Source organism: Lycorma delicatula, chromosome 5 (genome assembly GCF_047948215.1).
Source record: "Lycorma delicatula isolate Av1 chromosome 5, ASM4794821v1, whole genome shotgun sequence".
Taxonomy (NCBI): Eukaryota; Metazoa; Arthropoda; class Insecta; order Hemiptera; family Fulgoridae; genus Lycorma; species Lycorma delicatula.
Window position 1 is genome coordinate 38,742,328 of NC_134459.1, and position 19,167 is coordinate 38,761,494.

General features: G+C 27.1%; 1 protein-coding gene across 1 annotated transcript in view; it reads right to left on the minus strand.

The window, feature by feature from the left end:
- Window positions 1-3,261: 3,261 nt before the first annotated feature.
- pnt (ETS transcription factor pointed) overlaps window positions 3,262-19,167 on the minus strand; it is a 535,428-nt gene continuing 519,522 nt past the window's right edge. Inside the window, exons 7-10 of the mRNA XM_075365927.1 lie at window positions 15,969-16,265; window positions 8,963-9,244; window positions 6,774-7,071; window positions 3,262-3,761 (exon numbers count right to left, since the gene is read on the minus strand). Of these exons, the coding sequence (XP_075222042.1) occupies window positions 3,698-3,761; window positions 6,774-7,071; window positions 8,963-9,244; window positions 15,969-16,265 (941 nt within the window). The 3' untranslated portion in view covers window positions 3,262-3,697. The remainder of the gene's footprint in view (window positions 3,762-6,773; window positions 7,072-8,962; window positions 9,245-15,968; window positions 16,266-19,167) is intronic.

Genomic DNA, 19,167 nt, shown 5'->3' on the forward strand with positions numbered 1-19,167 from the left:
AATTTCATGGAAAAATATAAAAAAGACCCAATTTGAAACTATTTGAAAGAAGTGCTTAGAAATTATGTTGAGTATAGAGGAAAGTCAGTAAACAAAATCTTTTATGCTAGCACAAGCTAATATTTAATTCTGATTAAATTTTAATCAAAAGCTAATACTTAATTTTTAATTTTAATTAATTAAAAGACACACTAAGAGAACCAGATTTATGAGTAACTCTAATGTTACAGTGGATGGATATCAACGAAACAGTTTGTTAAATAATAACTGACAAAGAAATATTAGATGCAGTTCAAGAAAACAAGAACAAAGATATCAGTGATGATGAAAACAATAAAATAATTAATTGTTTCTTCAGTCTAAGAACTCATTTGATAAAGTAAAAATGGACAATGTAGTGGTTTGAAGTATAGAAAACCATTACTAAAGTGAAACTTAATTTAATCAGGAGTCATTTTTTGTACAAGAATAAAATATACAAATAATCAATTAAAAAAAAAAGGAATTAATCTAGCTTTACCAATAATTAAACAATCTACACTTAAAATGATATTTTTTTTTTAATTTCTAGTCAATTATTATATACAATTTTGAATTATTTTTAGGTATAAAAATATTTCTAATTTATAAGCAATTTTCTCCATAATTTTCCCATAAACAAATACAGCAGGAAAGGTAACTCTGATACACTGCTAATATGCTTACAATGCAGGTTTCATCATGTCTCCTTTTAGATGCGTTATAAACATGAAGCAAATCAGGAATTTCAATCTTCCTGATTAAGATTTTCTTTCCGATATTTTGAAGTTAATTAACAGTACCTTACATAAATACCAAGTCTTATAATATTAAAGTGCTGAAAAATTAGATTTTAAAAGAATACATGTTCTTTGTTTCAAAAAGCATCCATAACATAATCCGAAATTTATGAAAGAAGTATTTAGGAATTATATAATTTAAGATTAACTGCTTTAAAATCATTACTAACATTTAGTTTATAAATAAAGTTACAAAAGTATACTATAAAAAATGAATATTAATTAACTATTTTTACATCTTACGTATTTAAAGATTGTTATTCATCTGGCAGATTCATTTAATTTGGATGAATACTATTTTATTAACTTGAAACAGTAAAATTCTAGGAAGAATTAGAAACTAATGTACTGCTAAAACACCTACTACTTTTTTATTTAAGAATCTAATCTATTAATGAAGAAAGGAATATAAATTTAAAAACTTGTAGAATTACTAATTAATTCTGAACAAGAAAAAAAATTAACAGCTATGAACATGAAAAAAATCACCACTGCATTTAAACAATCAATGAAGTCACAAATAATTTAAATTAATTTACAAGATTCTGTTAAATGGGTAATAACCAACAATCTACAAAGACATTATTAAAAAATTAATCTAAAATCAATGAATTAAGGTGCATCCTAGCCAGAGAAGCAAGTTAATAAATATATATATATAATAATTTTTCATATATTTCATTTGTTGTTTCATGAACACTTTCTTAGAAATTACTAGAACTTCAACAGACAATAAAGATAGACTGTAGACAAGATTGAGAGAACACAATTGCAGTTTCTACAAATTATTTAAAAAAGAGAAAAAGGACTTTATTTTACCTAAATGTTATTATAAATTGTCTAGTGAAGAATTAGTAATAATTTCAAAAGATTTCATATAACAAGAAATAAAATACCAGTGGAATGAAAGGAATATAACTTATGTAAAATCGTAAAATTAAAAAAAATCGTTTTTTTGTGATGCTTAAGTTTTTAATTATTATTTATTTAAGTTATATCAATATTATTATGATTAATGATAAACAAAGACATCTATATAAAACACTTATTATTAAAATATCAATAATTTTCATGTAATTTAATTTGATTAGAGATGAGTTTGACATTTTTTTTAAAAATGTATACTTATGATGGAATAAATTTATTTACAAAATATTTAAGGGTAGTGAAATCAAGAAAAAAGCTACAAAGAACTAACTGTGTTGTTATTAGATCTATAATAAGAAGTGTCAAAGTAAAAATGCATTTGCATTAAAAATTTATATATTAAATGATTTTTTTTAAATTTAAAAAATAATCTTCTAAGTACTTTCTCTTAATTTCATTCATGTTTACTATTAATAATTAATTAGTTAGGCAACTTTTTAACACTATTTTTATTATTATTTAGAAATGCATCATCCCTGATAGAAGGCTTTGGCAGTTAATATTTTAACTGCTTATAACTTTAGTAGCGATTAATTGAGAGGATAAGCAGCTATTCATAATGGTAACAATTACTTTAGTCTATCACAAGAATATAACACATTAAGTATCTAAAATTCTTGAAATTAATTTTTAGTTATCATAAAATTCAAATTTAGTTCTAGTTATTTATTTATTTGAGAGTTAAAGACTTGAATATAAAAACAAAAATTGATTGGTGGTATATTTTCATTCGTAAATCTTTACTTCATTTATTGTGTGTGATATAACAAAAGGAAAATATAAATAAACTCATCAAAAGATTCAGTAATTAAATAATAATAATAAATATATTATTAGTAAATTCATACCCCCTTTTTTATAATACATTTATAAAATTTACAAACTTCTCGATGACATGACTTGAATGTAAATGTTAATTTTTACATAAATGACAACTGTAAAAAAATAAAATAATAATATAACTAATTTCTTAAAAAAATATCTTAACACTTCTAATAAAAAGGAATATTTTTAGACTAGAGTAACATTTTTCAAATAAATTAAAAAGAAATTTTATATAAAAAAAATTGACTAATTTTTTCTAAATGTTATGAAACTTTCAAAACTGTAACTTGAAAAAAGTATTGCCAAAAAAAAAACATAAAGAAAGTAAAATATATCGCAAAAATCATATGAAGCTTTAAAAATATAACATACATACATCAGTAACAAAAAAGAAAAAAGTCAATGCTAAAATATTCAATACAAATCTGGAATATATTACTTAACCTTGTTAAAAAATTACATTGCAAAATAATTTATTTATTATTTATATAATATCTCAAAACAATTAACATGAAAATTACACTTTTAACTTAAAAATATTTATTTACTTTTAAATATAATAAATTTTTTTTAACGGATTTTCAATATATTTATACAATAATATTAATATAAAATCACAAAATATATCTTAATTAGTTTTAAGTCAAAATGTACCTTAAAACTGCCTATATTTATTATATATATTTATATATATATATATATTTTTTTTATTATACACATTATATTTACATTTCACAAGGCACTTCATTATAATTAACAATAATATTTTTAAATCTCAACATTGTTCATCTTGTTCATTCAAGCACTGCTTTTTATTATTTCTAGCATTATCACTTCAGTATGAAATATATGTAGATTGTTTTTTATAATCATAAAATGAATTATCGATATTCTTCACCGAACGATGGTGGATAAAACGAATAAATAATTATACAGGTATATAAAAATTGAACTATCAAGCGACCTAATCCATCAAACAATTGTGATCGATTTGCTATCATTACATTCTACAACAGAGAGCAACAGAATTAATGCAGAAGATCACAGAGTTTACGGCAGGTAAAATTACACGCTTAGTAGTTTTGATTTTCTGAATGAACGATACTGCTTTACGGTATTTAAAATGATCAGTCCTCTTCTTTTTTATCTGGTTTCAAGTCGACCATCGCATGCAACTCCTCTGGACTGTACCTACGCAAAACAGCCTTCTGATAATTCCATAATAACAACAACAGAAAAAACCAATAACATATCATTTAAAATTATTTTATGTTTATAAACAAACAAATGGTTATGAGAAATTATTTAATAAAGAAACTATTAAAATTGTCTTCTCAGATGTAAAAACAACTGATGCTTAAAACAAATTTGGTATATAAAATTACAGATAACCCTCTTCCATGGTATTCCTATACTCTCATAACATAGAAATACACAACACATTCCAGTAATATTATTTTATTTTTAACAAGAGTATACAATTGAGAAAATTCCCATATAACTCAGCATTCTTGCAAAATGATTTTGCTTTAACATTGCCAAAACTGAGGAAAATCTACACAAGATTATACTATTTTAATAGCTACTTATTAATGTCATGTAAACATTCTACAGAATGTATGCTGACTATTGTATTACAAGGGGAGAATTATCTGCAATATGCTAAATTTGTTAATCAATTAAAAGTTTATACAAGATTATAAGATATAAAATTTAAAACACAATGTAATGTGATTTTAGTTCAATATCTTGAGTCACTAAGAATTATTAGTGACTCAAGATATTGAGTCACTAATAATAGTAACTTCCTCTTGGCTAGAAGCCTTTTAAATTTTAAACAGATTATTGAGGGTTAGAACCTATGAATGAGGATTAAAATCTGATTAGTTTGGATGTACCAGGGTTGTTTGGAAAGTTCACAGTCTCACACAGAGATGGTGCTTAGAGATTCACTTTAAAAGTTAAGTGAAAGCTGAGACAACCACTTATTTTGCAGAGTTGGACAAATCACAATATAATGAGGATATTAAAAATTTTAAAAGTCATTCTAAATGCAATTAAAAACAAGGTAACATGATGAATAATAAAAGAAATTTCTGAAAACTTGTGTGTTGTCTTTGCCAGATCGAAAATTTCTGAATGATCTTAAATAAACAACAGTAGGAAAATAAAAAAGAATAATGGAAATTAAGTAAATTACAACAAAAACTAAAACTTTTTCAGGCCAACACATGACTTTTAAAATAATCGTTCAAACTGAAATTATTAATCCATTAAATCCTTATGAAATTAAGTATAAATGACCATTAAAAAAAAAGTAGAACTAAATATATGTCAGTTTGAAAAATAATTTTAGGATTCTTTCCATTAACAAAATTAAATTTAAAAAATCTAAATACACTTGCCAGTATCACGTAGTCATCAGTGTGAGGTACACACTTATACATGTTTTACTGTAAGTTAATTTTTACTCAACTGTGCTATTCATTGAGACTAAAATAAACAAAATTGACTGATAGTTGAATTTACTGTGAAACCAGTGATATAAAAATTTTATTATTTTTTCTTGTTTTATAAAATAATAAAAAAATTTATAAAACTGAATTCTCTACAAATTTATACATACTGGAATATGTGTGTATATTCTACATAGAATTCTAAAAGAATATATTGCCTTAAGTAAATTAATTACAAGAACAATATAATATTATAATTAAAAAAATAATTTGAATATTAACATATATTTAAAAAGGGTTAATGTTAGTAAACTAAAGAATTAATGAAATTAAGACATTAATATTAACAACAATAAAAGATATAAATGAAATAAGAAAAAAAAAAATTAAATAATACTAAAGCTAGCAACTGCCCAGTTGACAATGTATAATTCTAATAATTCCAATTAAAGGTACACACTTGTTGTCAATGAGTGGCTATTAATGCAAAGAATTCTAATTTTAGATTCTGCATCTAACTTTCCTGTAATACTCATACATTACTATTTAAAAATGTTTATTAAAAAATAATAATGTATAATGTCAGAATTAGTAAATAATTCTGATGACAATGATCACATATCTGTAGACAATATAATTTATAAAAACATTATGAATGTGACATTGCTGTAGAGATAAGTAAAAAATTACCAGTTTTCCTATAAATTAAACATAATCATAAATGATAATTTAATAAATGCAAGAAAAAAACAAATTTTTTTTCCTATTTATTTACTCATAAATATAGTAGTGTGAATGCATTCAGAAAGTTGGGTGAAGTCATCCTCATGTTTTCCCATTTGAAATATTAGTAGAATTTAGCATCAGAATGCAAACAGTTTCAGTACTGTCTATAATATGGAAAAATGATTTTTTTATTTAGCAATTACAATTTTGGAATTCAGTCTGATTATACAATAGAAGTCTTAATTTTTTAATACAAAAATTTACAAACATACTTATGTAAGTAAATATAGACAAAAATGTAAAATTTATGAAAACATTTTAATTTAAATCTATTTACTGATGATTTACTGCAATACAGGCTTAATGTGAGTAGCATCAACCTACACATAAAGATTCCTTGTAAACATACTGATGTTACACCTATACTTTTAAATAACTCTGAACCATCATTTTTTCTTTACATAATTTGATCAAAAGATTTTCTATAATCAGCAAATGCCTATTTTCTAAACTGCCAATTTACAGAAATATCTTTATTACTGGTCTACAGATGAAACTTACAATGGCGAGGAATCATATTTCTTTAAGTTATTACACACACATCAGGAAACTGAATGCAGGATTCATATGGAACAGCCAACAATGCCACTGATTAGACAATAAAAAATTTGCTTTTCTTGATCAGATAAAATAAACATTTTACTTGTTATATTTTTTGAAAAATTTTAATAGGTAAAATAAGTATAGACTAATAATAATTAGAATAAAATAAAAGTGGTATTGTTTACCTATAAAGAACAAATCATAGTACAGTATGACCGGTTTTATTCTCATAAATCAATAAAAGAACACAGCTCAATTTCTGATTATCATATTACCTTATTTTATTACTGGCGTCATACCTGTTGTGATAACATATAAATTGTCATATAATGTTACAAACAGTACTATAAAATTATTTTTTAAATATATCAAACAGATAACATTTGTAATCAAGAGAAAAAAATATTTTGAAACATACCCAAGTAAATTTTGAAGATCACAGACAAAGCGGTAAACATAACGCTTGCCAGCAGTTTTGTGTATAATATTTTTATCATAATAATAACGAAGGCCACGACTTAATTTTTCATAATTCATTTTTGGTTTGTTTTTTCTTATACCCCAACGACGTGCAACCTCATCAGGATCAGTCAGTTTAAACTCCCAACCATCACCCGTCCATGAGATGAACGCTTGACAGGTTTTATCTGTTAATAATTCTAATAAAAATTGCCATAACTGTATCGGACCTGAACCTGTAAAACATGGGCCAGCACCTGAAAAACAAAGAAGGAATTGCACCATTAATTTCATGAGGAAAAGGAAATGTAAAGATATGAAGCAGCACAACCTACATCTGCTTTAATAGCACATTACATTATGACTCACAAATACATAGAACACAAAATAAAATAAATTATCTCAAGTTCAGAACATAACACTTTCTGTTATGTTGGTTTTTTAAGTCAAGAGCGTAAATTATGAATATGATTCATTCTATTACGCTTTTTCAAATTAAGCCTTACTTTAGAATAAATGTAAAAAAATCTGTTTTATAAGAATTAAAGAATTACGGTCCTTTAATAAACAATAAATGAATCAAGGTATACAATAAATATCAAGTTTCTCCAGAATAGAAAAAAGGGTCTAGTCTAAAAGCATTTATGAAAAGTACTGTTTTAACCAGGTAATATTTACTCTAGTTAAAAGGAAGACAAAACAAAAATAACCCAGCTTTAAAAGCTAGAAATTATGATATAATGTAATCGCAACAAGACACCTACATTTTAGGTTAGCAATCTGAAAAAGTATTCCTAAAATTACATATACATTACATCAATGATCAATTATGCGAGGTGTGTGAGAAAAGTAATGAGATATGTAACACTGCGAGTGATCTGGCAACGCTGTATCTACCGGTCTGTGCTAGACCAGCTTATTCATCCCTTCCACATGCTCAGTACGAGTTTCAATTCCGCTCAACCAACACATTATTTTTGACAGCGCCGTCAGTGAAGTTGTGTTTTTGTTGTGTTACAAAAATGGAGCATCGGAATTTAGAGTAACGTTGTGCTATCATGTTTTGTGTTAAACTTGGGGAATCCACAAGTATGACCTTTGAAAAGTTGAAACAGGCCTATGGGGAACATTGCTTATCAAGATCACAAGTTTTCCACTGGCACAAATCATTTTTTGAAGGCCAAAAACATGTTGAAGATCAACCTTGCTCAGGCAGACCTTCAACTTCAAAATCTGACGAAAAGGTTGAGCATGTGAGGGTTCTTGTGAGATCAGACCATCATTTAACAATAAGGACGATGAGTGAACAGTTAAATTTAAACATTTTCACCATACATCAAATTTTGACAGACGATTTGGACATGCGAAAGGTTTGTGCAAAATTGGTGTCGAAAAACCTCACAATGGAACAGAAGGCAATCTAAGAAACATGTGCGTTGATCTTCTTGAGAGGATTGACAATGACCAAGAATTCTTCAATCGTGTAATCAGAGGTGGTAAATCCTGGATATTTGAGTACGATCCTGAAACAAAGCGGCAAAGCGAAGAGTGGCACACTCTGTCATCTCCTCGACCGAAAAAATGTAGAATGAGCAAATCAAAGATCAAAACCGTGCTGATTTGCTTTTTTGACAGTAGGGGTATCATGCATAAAGAATTTGTTCCTACAGGACAAACTATTAACCAAATGCTTTACAAAGGTGTCCTTGAAAGGCTCAGGAAAAGAGTGATTCGCATGAGACCAGACATGCGGACAAGTGGATGCTTCATCATGACAATGCCCTGTGTTACAAGGCATTTCTATCAGGGAATTTTTGACCTCAAAACGCATTACTACAGTTCCTCAACCCCCTATTCACCTGATTTCAGTCCTTGTGACTTTTTCCTTTTCCCGAAATTGAAACATGTCTTAAAAGGACGTCATTTTGGAACTCTGGAGAACATTCAAAAGACTGTGACCGACCAGTTAAAAGTCTTCCAGCTCTGCTACCAGGAGTGGGAACAACGACTCCACCGGTGTATAGCTGCCCAAGGGAACTATTTTTAAGGGGATAATATTGTTGTTTGAAAAAAATTTGGTAAGTAAAATGTCTGTCTCAATACTTTTCTCCCATACTTCGTATTGTTACAAAGAAGGGTAATATTTACCGGAGTATCCAGATAGCATTCCTGATTGTAGAAGGTTTTTAGAATCACCATTTGCAGCAGCAGAAGAATGATATGAATGAGCTTGTAATGCATCACGTGATGTCGAATGGAGAAATGCAGGATGTGCCATGTGTGTTGGTGCTGACCCACCACCCACAGTCATATCACTGGCTGCTGTATTTCCCCAACCTTCATTCGAACTGTTTGGCACAGTTTGGAAAGGGGATGTATCATATGGTGAACTGTACGGCTCACTGAACACTTCATGGTGTGTATATCGACCTGGTAAAATAAGTAAAGAGACACTTAATAAAAATATACAAATAAAATAATAAAAGCTGCAATTCAATAAACAAACAGATATGTCATCTTACTAGTGATTGGATGAATAATAGTTTTCTTAAATTCTAAAATTAGCTAGATCTTGAATATTTGAATATCTTGAAAAGTTGAATATACATATAATAAAGCCATCTATCCTGTAAGACAGGAATTGCAGCAATCAATCCTTTCATTTTGTTTTATTACATTTATAATTATACATTTTAAATGGAAGGTTCAAATCCTGGTTAGACCAGGCATTCATATGATACAAAAATAATTTTTCATAAGTAACTGTAATCGATCGGTCAGCCAGTAGTGGTAAAGTAAATAAAAAGAAATATATAAACATCATAAATAACAGATGATGATTAACTGTCTCTGACAAATTAATGTTCATCGTGCTGAAAGCAGTTCTGTACATTTGACTATCTCGAATTTATTGGAATTATGTTTTAGATCTCAAATCTTGAATACTTTCTAGTACTTGAGGAATTCATCCATAACTAAATGTTATATAACTACTACCAATTACAACTATTTTGATAATTCTCATGATGAATTTTTTTGGTGATTTTAAAGAATTTTTTTTAAGAGAATAATTTTCAGTTGTTTAGAAGTAATGCTTTTACAAATACTTTGTTGTCTTTATTTAAGGCCCAACTGTTAAGTAATTTTCAATAGATCTAAAAAAAAAATAATTAAATAAGAAAAATTACATGACAAAGAATGATACAAAAATATATTTATCACAATCAAATTCAGCAGCTACTCTTATGTGAATGTTATATCAAGTTAATTACAGAATTTATTTTAAATATAATTAAAAAAAAACATTATACAAACACCAATACAGTCTACATTAAAATTTGCGAGTATACTGATAATTACAGTAATAAGAATAAAAAAGGCAGTATGACACAATTCCATTTAATTGGTCATTAAAAACATAGATACAGATATATACAACCTGGTTGCATACAAACAATGAAATATGTATATATATTTTCAACTTTCTCTTCCTTTCTATAAACATTTATTATATTTAACTTCAAGCAATAATGTAATAACTGGCCACGATTAAATTTAACTCAACTGATCTATGTACATGGTAACAATAGTATAAAACAATTTATTCATAATAAATATTTATAAGATATTAAAATTATTTAACCTACCGTTTTATGATTTTTTAATCACACACAAAAAATTAGAAATAAGATCACCAAAGTATAGAAAGTGGGATTTAAAATTTTTCAAAAATACATAGTTTACATTGGATGTATGTTTTTAACATTAAGCTAACTAATCGCTTTTTTTACTTCATTGTTATTTAATTTTTGTCAATTAATAACATGGATATGTTAACTCCATTAACATAGAAAACCTAACATCAGACACTGGTAATTTCTGAAAATATTAACCCATTCCCATGAATAACAAAAACTCAAGGCCGGACTTAAAAAAAACTTAGAAAAATCAGAAATGAAATGATCTCCCAAAATGGAGATATTTATCTCTATAAATGACACCTTCATTATGTTCACAGAGAAAATAATTAATTAAAAAAAAAGCAATTTCTTATTGTCAATTGTTCTTCAGATTTCCTGCATGTTTCACAGTTATAACAAAAAAATATTCAGAAACATAATGAAAAGTAACAAATTAATTTATCTTTTTCTGCAGTAAACAATACATTATATATATTGTAAGTGCTCAGTAGGGTAATTTTAATAAAATAAACAAATAAAAATACAAGAATCAAATAAAAAATTGCATTTCATATTCAGAAGCTTTACAATTAAGATGAATTGAAAAAACAATACAAAATACTGAATTACCGAAATTACAATTACTAAAATACTGAAAATGTAGCATTTGGCAGTATATTTTTAAAAAAGTGAGCACAATACAGGAATCAGATAAATATTAAACATCGTTTCTAAAGTCACATTTTTTTCAATAGAGTTATTTATTTATTTACTTTTTATAAAATTTAAATAGTATCACATGCATCAATAAATATTTGTTCTGATTAGTCCATAAAAAGACATTATATAAATTTTGTCAATATAAGATAAATTATTAATATAAAAACAAATTATGGGGTAAAAAATAGATGTGCTTAAAAAGTTTGCATTAATTATTTAAAAACAAACACAAGAAATAATGCTTACCTTAACGCATTAAATATAAAAATTACTACAAAATAATTCACAATTCAGAAGCTGCTACTGAAATTTGTTTTGAGAATGTATTTGTGTACACGTTGAATGGAGGGCAGACAAATCATGTCTTTTTATTTAGCATATTTAAAAATTCAACAGAATAACACTCTTCCTGTAAAACTAAATCTTTTAACTGTATTTTAAATAAATTGAAGGTTATAAGAGCATGAATCAAGAAGCTTAGAGTTAAATATCTATGATTTTGTAAAATTTGGTACTAAAAATGAATCTCCGTCGACAATCATTAAGCTTTTACAGAAGATTTAGTAATCTTTACAAACAACTCAGAAGAAGGAAAACTAGAGAAGTAGAAAAATGTGCAAGTAAAATAAGATTACTAACATCATACGAAAAAACATAATGGGATTTCCAACACAAAAAGCTCAATCAATGTAATTAAACTATCACCTAATAAAAAAATTAAAAGAACATCTAAGTTAAAATACCTTGGAGAAGTAATCACTCCTAATGTTCTAAAGTAGAACGCGTGAAAGCAAGAAAATAAAAAATTGAAAAGCCTACCATGTAACAACACAAATTTATAATAAAGCATCAATAACAAGAAATGTTAAACTTGGGCACTACATAACAGTAAGTTTACTTGCAGCTTTATATGGATCTGAATGCTTGAATATCTTTACAAGAAAAAAAAATTGGAAAAGTGGAAAGAAAGATACTAAAAATGGTCTACTCATGGTCTAATTCTAGAGGAAGGAATCTATAAATTTTGAAAAATCTTTACAAAAACATACCTCCAATTTCCAATACTCCAGGCAAGAGCATAGGCAGCTTTAAAAGTTCATATATCTTAAAATATTACTGTATATACTCATATACATTTTAAACATCATAAATCTTAGGTCACTAATCTCATGTAATAGAATCTCTCATACACTGAACCAGTCAGTAATGTCACTCAATACACCAAAGGAAATACCGGATTTCCAAACTCCAGCCAAATTTAACAAAAGTTGTGGGCAATTTTTTTTCATCATGTGTATGGTTACATGTTCAAGTTCTATCAGCAGCAAAATTATTTTTTTGATCTTTTTTTGTATTTTTTTTAACCTTTTTGAGGTTTTTTTTCTTCCAATTTTAAGGTGATTTTGACCTTAGTTTGTAATCTATGTGGCACTTCTCACTTATGATTGAAGAGGAGTAATGACTTTTATTTACTAGCTCAAGTATCATGAATAATCAGACATAAATATTGAATGTAATGGTTATATGAAATTTGAATTTTTGCCTCAGCTGTAGAAAAAATACTTTCATTCAATTGAATGAAATATCATCAATTGAAATGACAATATCACAAACACGGATAATTCTTTCACTAAGAAAAATGCATGTAAACGAGTTTGCATAAGTTCAAGGGGCATCTTTTTTCACTTTATTAAGGGGCATTTTTTTCACTAATTAATGCATCTTAGTGACTTGAAAATGTTGCTAAAACGTGTTGTCATCAGGAGCAAACCTGTATGCAAAATTTTAGAGTGAATGGATAAGCGAAGTGGTTCAAAATTCAACTGAAAGGATCCATACCATGAATCTCACATATATAGTCCAAGAGCATGTTAATATAAGAGTGGTAAAAAAAAAACTATAAGGAAGATTTTTCAAATGGATTGGGAGTTTATTGAAAATGGCAACATAAACATAATATGGCTCTTTCTTGTAAGCCAAAGTATTAAGAGTTATTATAACAGTTCTGTTTTGGGAGAGGTGAATAATGTTGTTTAAGAATAAGTGACCATTCTTTTTAGCAAAAACTGCATTTATATATATATATATTAACTGAAACTTAATATACATACACAAAACACAGTAAACAGAAAAGTAAACTCAGTAAATTAACACCAATAATAGATTTTCGCAGGATCCCACATCAACAATTGGTATTTATATCTACATAAAAATCAATAGAATTGAATAGCAACTGATTTTTTTTTTTACCTTCAGCACCATCATTAAGTACTGCTTCAAAAGAAAAGATGAATGACAATTATTGTAGCACTTGAAAATGCCATAATTGACTGCGATTCAAACCTGGGAACCTGGGATAAAAGGCCAAGACACTATCACTTGTGCCACAGGGACTGGCATCAACTGATGATACAGGATCTCATAAAAATCAAATACTAATGTTAATTTGGTAAGTTTACTTATCTGTTTACTGTATTTGGTGCTTAAGTTTCAGTTAATATTGAATTTAATTAGCAAAATGGCCAACATGATGAATTATAATTATGAATTATTATTAAAAAAAAAATATATATATATATATATATAAATTCCAATAGAAAAAAAATTATTCAAACTATCATATATTGGTTTCCATAAATCATTGAGATTAAAGAATCCTGGAAGCTGTTTCAACGCACACTGTTGGCATTTATTATCGGCTAAAGTAAAATAGCTTTACCCATGAGGAGGGAGGAATAAGGCATCTAAGTAACAATTTAGTTTTTTAAGTAACAAAGTAAATCAGTTCAACAGTTTTATTTTTTAAATATAGAACAGATAATTGCTTAACAAAATGTTGAATGCAATCATAAAAGTTAGGTATCATATTTATGTCATATTCGTTAAGAATTTTAAAAAGTTTTGAATAAATATAACTGGTTTATTACAATACTTGCATATTTAATGAATACACTTGAAATATTAAACTTTGTATAGTGATGATGAACATATAATGGCTGGTAACAAGTGGAAGGGGAGAACAAGGGTACAAGATGGCGGGGAATTATACAAGTATGGTATATAGTTAGTTGAAATACTCAGCCAACCGAAAAATAATGGTCTAGTAGAGTGAACAAAGAGTTTAGTTTCCCACGCAGTTCTGTATTTTAAAGCAACAAATGCTGACTTTATTTGAACTGATAATACACATATCATGCTGACAATAACTAAAAATTCTTTATCGATATCGGATAAAATTTATTTTTTTTAAGTTAAGAGATATAACTTTATGAAATGTATTTTAAATACTAATATAAAGTAAGAAGAATAAATACAAAATTTGTGATTTTAATAAAAAATCACCTGTCATGTTATTCTATTAATTAAATATAAATAAATGTTTATTAATCTTCTAGTGTTAGTCTATTTTTACTTATTTAACATCATAAAATAAAGTTATTACAAATTATATATAATTATATATAATAATTATATAAATATTTGCAGAAAACTGTGAAAAATTAAATAAAATTTTTGTTAGTTCTCAAATTACAATTTAGAATACAAAAGAAAATTTTTTTTACATAAAATATTTGGTTTTTAATTATTATAATTCAGTTATTTCAGAAATACACAATGTAAAGTGTTTTCTGACACAGAAAAATATGCTCTACTTTAGAGAATAATGATATCTATCTATCTTAGAAAATGATAAGAAAAAATTACAGCACAAGGGTGATTTTATTGTTACAAACAAATATATTTAATTTAATTTTTTGTAAACAAAAGTGAAATAACCTATACACAAATCAGATCCACTAGAATCATCACTTGTTTTTTAAGTATACATTAAAAAAAATATGTTAATTCATCTAGCAGATAAAATTTTACACGAACACCAAAAACAAGCAAAAAGACATGTCATTTTTCAATTACTTTATTTAATTATCTCTAAAAACCATCAGTTTTTATTTTGATATAAAATGTAATATCTGATTACATCATGATTAATAGGAATTTACATATGTTAAACCATCACATTATCTTATATTTTATTGTTAGACTACTTTTCTGATAATTTTTCAATTTATATGTAAAAGCTAGGTTTGAGGACCTAAAAAGCCACTTCAAACCTATAGCTGAATATGGACTGACTTCGGAGGACTATATTGTGTATGTTGACAGCACATTAACCTTAATGGCTGATGTGCTAATCAGATAAGATGAAGGCAGGCTTCTTGATTCCAAAAGAATAAAGAGTGTCAGATTTAACTGTCTGTAACTTTTCGTTACGAGGCTGCTTGAAGAAAAACGTAAACACCCACAATCTAAATACTTATGAGGACAGGATTATCAAAGAAAAAATCCATCAAATCCAGACGACTACTTTAAACCTGCATATTTTATCATATAATTTTTATGAAATTCAACGTATGTGTAATTGTAGCTATACTTCAGTTCGAATAATTTTATTTGTGTTGCTGAAAAAAATATTTAATTATTGAGAATTGTAGTTTTATCTTGAAAGATACTTATTTTATTTGTATATAATAAAAACCAACTAACATTTTATGACTAGTTTTGGTGTCAAAATTTCAGCCAAATCTGTTAGTAAATGAAACACCTTTATCCAATCAATCAGACACACTTTTTTGTGAATCTCATTTTTATAAGAAACTATAAAACTGAGCATAATAACAGAAAAAACAGTCATTCATATAAATGTCAATACAAGATAACTTCAATGGTGGTAATAGTACATGTATCAAATTTACCTGTTCGTGGGTATGTTTTTGAGTACTGAACCGGGGGAGGATATTTAATATCTATCATCTGATGTGAAGGGTGAGGTACAGTAGAATAAAATTCAGGTGAACTTTCGAGGTAGCCAGATTGGTGGTGATTACTATCAAGAGAATGGTATTCGGCTTCGGCATCATAAGTATGTGTAGGTGTAACATATGAAGAAGTATCATCTGCACTTCCTCCCCCTCCTCCTCCTCCTCCGCCACCACCTCCTCCATCGCCACCACCGCTAAGTGATGATTCTCCTAACTGTGGTGAATATCCACCTATAAACAACGTAAATAACATCTTGAATAACTGAATAAATTTCAATTTTATTAATATATTTACAGAAAAATTTAAGGAAATAGATCATTAATGGGAAATGTTATTAGAGTAAATAAAAGGGATGAACCGATCACACATGATACAAAGGCTTGACTTCCACAACTCCAATTAAATTTCATACATTACAGCTGTAAAATATATATACACGCCAAATAAAAGAGTCCCTTGTTATTTAATGAACCCTTTTCTATTATGAAATAATCATCTATTTCTTGATACCTAGTTTTGTAACAATGAATTAGATTTCATAGCATAATTATTTAAAATGAGGCACTTTATTACAACTAAAATGTAAATTAATATAGTTGGGCAGTTTGATAATTCATCGTTTTCTGTAATCACATAAATCAATTCAATCAATCCCTAAATTCCCCAGAGATCTCTTTCAACATTGCAAATAATCAAATCACACCTTTATGAAAAATTGGATTTCATACTGATTTGTAAGTATATATATATATATATATACACACACACACACACACACACACACACACACACACACACACAGAAGGTTTCTGTCACCTAAAAGGTTTTAGGCTTGACTGGGATAAAAGTCGTTTCTGGATACAGTATTCCAATTCTCAAGATAACAAGTATCCCAAGTCACAGTTAATAAGAAATAATGAGGACTGAAAATGATTTTCCTCTACCTTTTTATATCCAATATAATACTCTTCCAAATTGGTTGGCATACCATGCTCTCTAAAATGCCATGTCCTGTTACGCAAATAACATATTCATTCTGTTTTTCAATGGGACTGGCCATATAATAAACATTATTACTTTCAGACAAAACAATAATTGACTGGTACTTCTTATACTTCAGCTTTCTATGATTCAAAGCTGTAAGGAAGATCAGGACAGATAAAATAATGAAACACGTAAATTATGTACCTCGACACACATGATTTTAATTGTAATTTTTTCATAACATTACACATTCCCATAATGTCTTGTTTTGGAATTCACATCTTAAAGAATATAAGAAAAATGATTCACTGTGATCAATCTGTCACCTCTATCTATTAATCTCTTTCTATTTTGAACCACAGATTGATTCTATTTTTTTTTGAGAAAATCATTAAAATAAGAAAGTATTTTCTTATTTTAGATGAAACATGATCCACCAAAAAAGTTGCATACCCACAAAAAAATTATTATATTACCTGTTTATCCAAATTAAATATTTTTTAAACATAGATTTTTATTTTTATATGACATACGCATGGATATGATAACCCAGCCCCTTCTAGAGTTTGATGTTTCAAAAATCTTAAATATTATATAAAAAACATTATAAAAATGAAGAAATACAATTAAAAAACAATGCAAAATGTCAAAACATGAGTACTACCATTTATTAGAAACAAAATTAAATGAATGTTGTGAAACTAGGTTTTTCATAGGGAAAGTTATAAAGATGTGAGAAAAGCAAGAAGAGATCATGAGAGAAATGAAATGATAAGCCATATATTAGAAACAAGACTGATGAAAAAACAGTTGAGGTAAAATAGATTAAAACCTGGTTTTCCTTTTTAACGCTGCATCTAAAAGCTATGTGTATCATTTATAATTAGGATGCTCGAATACAAGTACAGGACAAATACACGAAAATGAAGCAGATCCTGTTTCTATAAAGGAAATCAAAAGGTTCTAGTATCAAAATAATGTATGAAGCTTGGAGAAGCAATTATTTATTCCAACTAAAATTATTGGTAATTCCAGGCATCTGTTACAAAACTGAGTAGTCACTTTGTATTATTAGAGAAATAACACAAATGTTAAAGAGACAACTATGAGGCCTGTAATGTATTCTACAGTTTTGTGAAACAACAGTACATCTAATGCGATACCTTTTTTTAAGATTCCAATAAGATTTGATGGAAATTCAATGTTGCTTCACAAATATTTTCCAATTTTCTCATTGCTTAAAATAATGAAAATATGTACATTTTATGCGTCTCAAAACCGTAAGGTTCAATATAACATTGCATGTTTTCACTGAGAAATGAATTAGCACTTTTTTCTAAATGAACATTATATTAAAACTAAATATAAAACAAAAAAAAAAAACAAAAAAAAACTTAAAACAAAAGGAAAACTATATTCTTGAATACACTTTAATTTTTTTTGTGCAATATTTTACTTTCTTTAAATAAGTTAAAATCACATTAATGAGAAGAGATAAAAAATGAGGTACTTTTTATAAGCAATTTCCCATAATTCCTTCAACTTTATTGAAAGAAACTGAAACTCACAACAATAGCACAAAAAATAATAAATTTATAAAATCCAATTTTTCTCTTCAAGAGCTCATTAAGATGTAAATATTCAAATATATAAATATTCAAAAAAAATAACAACCAAGAAAACAAAGTAACATAAAATCCCTCCCCCCTCAAAAAAAAAAAAAAACTAATACCAATAGTCAACCTTCGCGGGATCCCGCATCATCAGTCAGTACATAATTATATAATTACATCAACAAATAACAAAAAAAGAAATAAAAAAGTTTTTATTGGTATTAGTGTTTTGGTTTTTCTGTTACTGTGCTTTGGTCGTTAAATTGTTACTCTTTGAATTTAATTAGCACAATAGTCAATATTGAATTATTTGAATTTTCAAAAAATTATACATATTTCCCCCCATTCTGGTCACTACAGAATATGTTCTTTTTCAATTTATTTTTCTTCAACATCTCCTGAACATTTCTTCAACATCTCCCGATGTATTTCTCCAACCAGGTATACTTGCATTATTTGAAGGACCTATCAGGTAAATCTAAACTCAACTATCTATATCTAATCTAAATCTAATATACTTAACATGAAATTATCT